At 44.5% G+C, this 6,801-nt stretch overlaps 1 protein-coding gene across 2 annotated transcripts in view; it reads right to left on the bottom strand.

Annotated features, from left to right (window-relative positions):
* Positions 1-1,733: 1,733 nt before the first annotated feature.
* The window catches only part of TMEM107 (transmembrane protein 107), a 41,270-nt gene continuing 36,202 nt past the window's right edge, over positions 1,734-6,801 (bottom strand). For both annotated transcript variants that reach the window (XM_089660898.1, XM_089660897.1), the window contains exon 6: positions 1,734-6,755. In XM_089660898.1, the coding sequence (XP_089517024.1) occupies positions 6,686-6,755 (70 nt within the window). In that variant the 3' untranslated portion in view covers positions 1,734-6,685. The remainder of the gene's footprint in view (positions 6,756-6,801) is intronic.

Here is a 6,801-nt window from a genome sequence, read left to right as displayed (position 1 = left end):
ATGATTCTACTTTTCAGAGGTCCGATATTGTTCTATGTACAATCCTTGTTTTATTGATTGCATGTAATATTCTCATTTTCTGAGATTGTGGATTTGGGGTTTTCATGAGCTGTAAGCCATAATCATCACAATGATGACAAATCACGGCTTGAACTATCTTGCTTTGCATGTAATGAGTCTATCTCATATATTAGTTTCACCTTTTAAGTTGCTGCACTGAAATAAATGAACTTTTGCACCATATTCTCATTTTTCAAGTTTCACCTGTAATGCTAGTTCTAGCACCACATGGCTGAATGCTGTTTTTTTTTAATATGACTCTGGAACAGGTGTCATCACCTGCTGGGGATCTCTCTCTTTATCTGAATTACAGGTTGGGGAGTTCAATTTTCTGTAGCAGAGAGTAAAAGAAAAGAGCGCACCAACCTTGCGCATTACCTCAGTAAACAGTTAATGAATTTATTAATAAATTATACTCACAAGAGTAGCAGTAAAAAAGACATATAATATCCATAGCCAACACAGGGTTAACAGTCACGTGCGAGTTCCATCCGGAAGGGAGATACACTCTTGATCATGCTAACGTGTTTCGAAGCGTGATCCCTTCTTCATCAGAGCTGGATTTTAGATAGGATTCAGTTCTCATTGATAAGAGGCATTCAGCCACGAAGTATCAGTATTTCTGTCAGTTTTGCCAAACACTTAGTGGCTTATCAATGAGAACTGAATCCTACCTAAAATCCAGCTCTGATGAAGAAGGGATCACCCTTCGAAACGCGTTAGCTTGACCAAGAGTGTATCTCCCTTCCGGATGGAACTCGCACGTGACTGTTAACCCCGTATTGGCTATGGATATTATATGCCTTTTTTACTGCTACTCTTGTGAGTATAATTTATTAATAAATTCATTAACTGTTTACTGAGGTAATGCGCAAGGTTGGTGCGCTCTTTTCTTTTACTCTCTACTACAGTCTATATCAAGCTTCCCCAGCTTCGTGATAGAGCTGCACAACCTTTGATCAGTTTTGGATGTACATACGTTCTATTTGAACTATCTTCCTCTGATCGGAGCCCCTGAGCGCAGGAGATGGTGGATGTGTGTCGAGTGCAATTTTCTGCCAGATTCACCCAAGGCACATCCACAGGTATTGGATGTTAAGCTCAGTTGGTTAGCACACAATGCCAACGAAGCCAAGGTCGTAGCGTGATCCCCACATAGGCCAAACAAATCTTAGATTATGTTAAACTGGGTATACATAGTTAGTTTCTTTTCATTCTGCCAGCAGGCTAAACGAATGAAAGATTTCTATCGTGGCCGTTCAACAAGAGTCAATCTACCGAATGACTTTTGTCAAAAAGCGAGGGCCACTCACAGATCGAGATTCGGCTGGTCCGCACCGAACTGGCTGAATTTTGAGCCGTCTGTACCAGGGGTGGACTGACAACTCATGGGGCCCCCGGGCACTAGGGGATCATGGGGCCCGTGTCCTTGCCCAAACTCAAAAAAGCCTATGAAAAGGGTACCAGGGGCATCTCATGGGGCCCCCTACTGACCCCGGGCCCTCGGCAGTGCCCGAGTTTCCAAATGGTCAGTCCGCCCCTGGTCTGTACCCACCTTTACTGAGGCTGGTGACATGCGAGATCCAATATTGCCTGAATAGCACCATGTAAGAGAAAGAGAGGGGACAGATATATTTCTGCATGTTAACCAAGTATAAAAATGTTACAGAGAATTCATTTAAAACAGATTAACTTTTAATAATATATAAAACGTACATTTTATTTAAAAATACAAAAGTCAACTTACAAAAGTAGACATTGGTAGAAAAATAATTTAAATCCAACGTGTTGGCATGAACGCGATGCTGGCTGGATGAGGCATCCGTTGGATTTTTGAGGTTTTCAGCTTTGTTGATTAGATTTCTGTGACCAGTTCCCGGCCATGCCCTCCTGGCTCCCAGTTCCAAAATAAGCCCTCCTTCCATCGAGTTCCCAGCCCCTTTGGTTTCCAAGCCTTGACTTCTGCCCCTGCCAACACAAAGCCATACTTCCTTCTGGCACAAAAAGTCTCACCACCTGCCATTCAAGTGCCTCATGCCAGAGCCTTCACTGGCCTCCAAAACTCTGGAAATTGACAGATGATTGCCAGGTAATGGCTTAGAGTTGGGAGGGGGTAAAGATTACTGCTGATTGAGACAGTCGAGTCCCTGTGTACAGTCTGTGACAGAATCTGAGGGACTTCAGAGACTCAGAAATTGATTTGACTAACACAGCTACTAAACTCACCAGGAAATGATATGGAGGACACGTCCCTCTCCAAAGTGAGGAAAATGTCCTTTTAGGATAGTTATCACTACAGCAAGTGGAGAGTTTCTCTCTATTCCTGTTCGGGTAGCAACCTAAAATTTACCAGCTTCCTCCTATTTTACTTTTCCTGTTAAGAATTCTTCTTAACGGGGACACAGTCAACAATAAAATCTGGCCGGGGTTCTAACCCCTCACCACTCCATTCAAAACTAAAAAAAAGTTTGCCAGAAACTGCATTACTCTATGAAAATACTTCTGTGTGACCTGTACCTTTGTAATCATGTCAATATTCCCATGTTCCTGGAATGGGCTCAGAGGTAGTGAGTGCTGCAGCTACAGCCAGCTGCAGACTGGAGACATTCAACGCAAACGGCCAGGAGCTCAGACAGGAATCCAAATTGATATAGTGAGAGTAAAGGCTGCTCCAACAACTCACATGAACTCTCCAAAAACAATAGGAGCGCTATCAATGCTGGGTGGGAAAAAACACAGCCTTAGGGCTCATGTACACTGCAGCTGATAAATTCACGTTTAGGAGCTGTTCAGCGTTTTTTTTTTTTCAGCAGCCCCTGAACCCTCCCTAATGGTTTTCTATATGTCCATGTACACATCGTCGTTTACAAGCAGTTGAGTGTACAGTCGTTTTTTTGAACACAACAAACTTGCGTTCAGACGTCGATTCTATCAGCGTTTCAAATGCAAAGCGCTGCAAATCGCGTTTATAAGAGTATGCGCTTGAAACATTTTTTTTAACTCTTCCAGTTCCCGATGCTGTCCAGATCCTTTTTTCATCATGAAAAATGCATGTAAAGAGTTTTCAAGGTGCTCAGATGGACAAAACACTGAACACAGGATGTTCCTACCAAGCTTGTCACACATTGTAATGACCAATTCACACCTCAGACCTCTCCCACCCTTGGAAACAAAAGATATGTTAATGACCATTCACACCTCAACTTCCTCATGAAGACCCCCTGCCAGGTGACCTTAATGACTCCCTCCAACAGACACCTTTCCCACCCTTGGAAACAAAAGAAATGTTAATGACCATTCACACCTCAACTTCCTCATGAAGACCCCCTTCACCCCCATCTGGCCTTAATGACTCCCTCCACCAGACACCTTTCCCACCCTTGGAAACAAAAGAAATGTTAATGACTATTCACACCTCAACTTCCTCATGAAGACCCCCTGCCAGGTGACCTTAATGACTCCCTCCACCAGACACCTTTCCCACCCTTGGAAACAAAAAAAATGTTAATGAGCAACTCACACCTAAGCTAATCTCAACACATACTGCTGTCTCTGCTTCTACTCTCTGTATTTCTCTAAAAGAGTTTGAAATAGTTAATAATTTACCACTTTTCAGTGCATTCTGGGCATTTGGGAGGTTCTCCTGTGCTTATCTTTAAAAAACGCTGCTGAATGCAAACGCAGCTAGACGCGGCTAAACGTGGTATGCAAACGCGGCAAAATGAACGGTTTTTAACCTGCATTTTCCTGCTGTCAATTTCCAGCGTTCAGAAGTGTTCTCCAAACGTCCCGTGTACAAGAGCCCTCAGAGCCCAAGGGTAGAAAATGAACCATAGCACAGTTTATCAGGGAACTATTGACAGGCACCAGTGGATGACACAAACTCACAGTGTGGAAGTGATGCACTTGCACGACCCGGAAATGGCGTCACGGTGCTGGAGGAAGAACCAGCAGGAGCTCCACTGTGAGGAGAATGGAGGCACTGGAGAGCTACTAAAGGAGCGCATATGGAAAGATCTGGCGTATTCAAACGGTTGCGATGGCTGTTTTGGGGCATGCCCCTTCGTCAGGTCTTGTGATGCAAACTGGTTTGGGCTCTGACTGTCTTATTTCCCACCCAGCATTGATATCGCTCCTATACTGGAGACATCACAAACGGTTGCAATGACTGTTTGGGGCATGCCCCTTCGTCAGGTCATGTGATGCAAACTGGCTTGGGCTCTGACTGTTATTTCCCACCCAGCATTGATAGCACTCCTATACTGGAGACATCACAAACGGTTCTTCCTCTGATGTGCGTGGCACGTAACGCGTAAGGAGGAGCCTACTCACGCCGTCGGAGCATTGTGGAGCTCCTGCGGCCATTCCTTTAGGGACGGTTAGTCCTATGTTCATATCTAACACATTTTATATTGCCCTGGATGTATCCGCTTTTTACGATGCTAATAAAATTACTTTTACTTTAACCATACTACACTATGAGCATTCTTCTGTTTCTGACCCCATACGGGGAACATTTTTTCTTTAGACGCCCAGTGCCTTTTGTATCCAGAAAAGGGAGCCCCCTGTCCTATCCGGTGAGAGCTGCACCCACTCATCCCTTAAGGGGAACTCTGGACACCCCAGGAATATTAACACCTAAGTCCCTGGATCCTACCATCCTAGAGGGAGCCTGTTCCACCTCTTACAGCCCAGATGACTACTTGCTGATACCTGGATATATACCTTGCACTTTTATTGTGCACGTCCGGTGAGTGCGCATTTCTCATATTAATATCAGATACAAGCACCAGCTTGAAATTGTGGGAGTATTACCATTGAATAGATCATATCTTTTTACCCTATTATATTTATCTGTGTCATCTGGATATATTATATTGCTTTATTGATTTTGTTTCTAATCTATACCTCTATTAGCGCTGCACTGTTTTATTTTACATTTGTATAAGGATCTCTGGTTATCTTGAGTGTTCAGCGGCTCATTGGGAAAAGCGCTCACTTCCACCTTTACTATACTACTGGTTGCGATGACTGTTTTGGGGCATGCCCCTTCGTCAGGTCATGTGATGCAAACTGGCTTGGGCTCTGACTGTTATTTCCCACCCAGCATTGATAGTGCTCCTATACTGGAGACATCACAAACGATTGCGATGGTTGTTTTGAGACATGCCCCTTCGTCAGGTCATGTGATGCAAACTGGTTTGGGCTCTGTTATTTCCCACTCACCATTGATAGCGCTCTTATACTGGAGATAGAAACGATTGCGATGACTGTTTTGGGGGCATGCCCTTTCGTCAGGTCATGTGATGCAAACTGGCTTGGGCTCTGACTGTTATTTCCCACTCACCATTGATAGCGCTCCTATACTGGAGACATCAGAAACGATTGCGATGACTGTTATGGGACATGCCCCTTCGTCAGGTCATGTGATGCAAACTGGTTTGGGCTCTGTTATTTCCCACTTACCATTGATAGGGCTCCTATACTGGAGACATCAGAAACGATTGCGATGACTGTTTTGGGAGGCTGCCCCTTCGTCAGGTCATGTGATGCAAACTGGCTTGGGCTCTGATTGTTATTTCCCACCCAGCATTGATAGCGCTCCTTTACTGGAGACATCACAAACGATTGCGATGGTTATTTTTAGACATGCCCCTTATTCAGGTCATGTGATGCAAACTGGTTTGGGCTCTGTTATTTCCCACTCACCATTGATAGCGCTCTTATACTGGAGATATCAGAAACGATTGCGATGACTGTTTTGGGACATGCCCCTTCGTCAGGTCATGTGATGCAAACTGGCTTGGGCTATGACTGTTATTTCCCACTCACCATTGATAGCGCTCCTATACTGGAGACATCAGAAACGATTGCAATGACTGTTTTGGGGGCATGCCCTTCGTCAGGTCATGTGATGCAAACTGGTTTGGGCTCTGTTATTTCCCACCCAGCATTGATAGCGCTCCTATACTGGAGACATCAGAAATGGTTGCGATGGTTGTTTTGAGACATGCCCCTTCGTCAGGTCATGTGATGCAAACTGGCTTGGGCTCTGACTGGTATTTCCCACTCACCATTGATAGCGCTCCTATACTGGAGACATCAGAAACGATTGCGATGACTGTTTTGGGGGCATGCCCTTTCGTCAGGTCATGTGATGCAAACTGGTTTGGGCTCTGACTGTTATTTCCCACCCAGCATTGCTAGCGCTCCTATTGGAGACATCACAGGTCAATGTAGATATTTGCCAGCACATCATGGATCATCAAACATCATCCAAAAGCTTTATTGAAGAATGATCACATCACAAAGGACATAGTGCAACATTTCGGAGCCGCACTGGACCCCTTTACCTGCCTTATGATCCTGAAACATTGCACTATGTCCTTTGTGATCATTCTTCAGTAAAGCTTTAGGATGACACTTGATGATCCGTGGTGCGCTAGCAATTATGTACATTGGCCTGTACCTTTGAAAACCTGTAAAACCGAACTCTTCAAGAGGTTTAGACCCGGCATTTGGTTACACAATGGAGTCTAAGTGTAAAAGTGTGAGCAGGCCCTAATTCAGCTTGCTCCTTGTACCCTGTGGATCGTGTTAACAGTGATTAGGTTGTGTAATGAAATCACAGTGGTTTCTGTTTAAATCCAAGCACAGCAATGAAGATGATTATTTCGGTGAAGGCCGGGAAGGCGCTGCAGAAAGAGAAAAGAGGTCAGAGTTACCAGGAGCAGCGGTTAT

Source organism: Staurois parvus, unplaced genomic scaffold, assembly GCF_062004578.1.
Source record: "Staurois parvus isolate SC_StPar_1 unplaced genomic scaffold, SC_StPar_1.0 ptg001287l, whole genome shotgun sequence".
Taxonomy (NCBI): Eukaryota; Metazoa; Chordata; class Amphibia; order Anura; family Ranidae; genus Staurois; species Staurois parvus.
The sequence above is the reverse complement of the archived record's forward strand: the minus strand, read 5'-3'. Positions and strand labels throughout refer to the sequence as shown.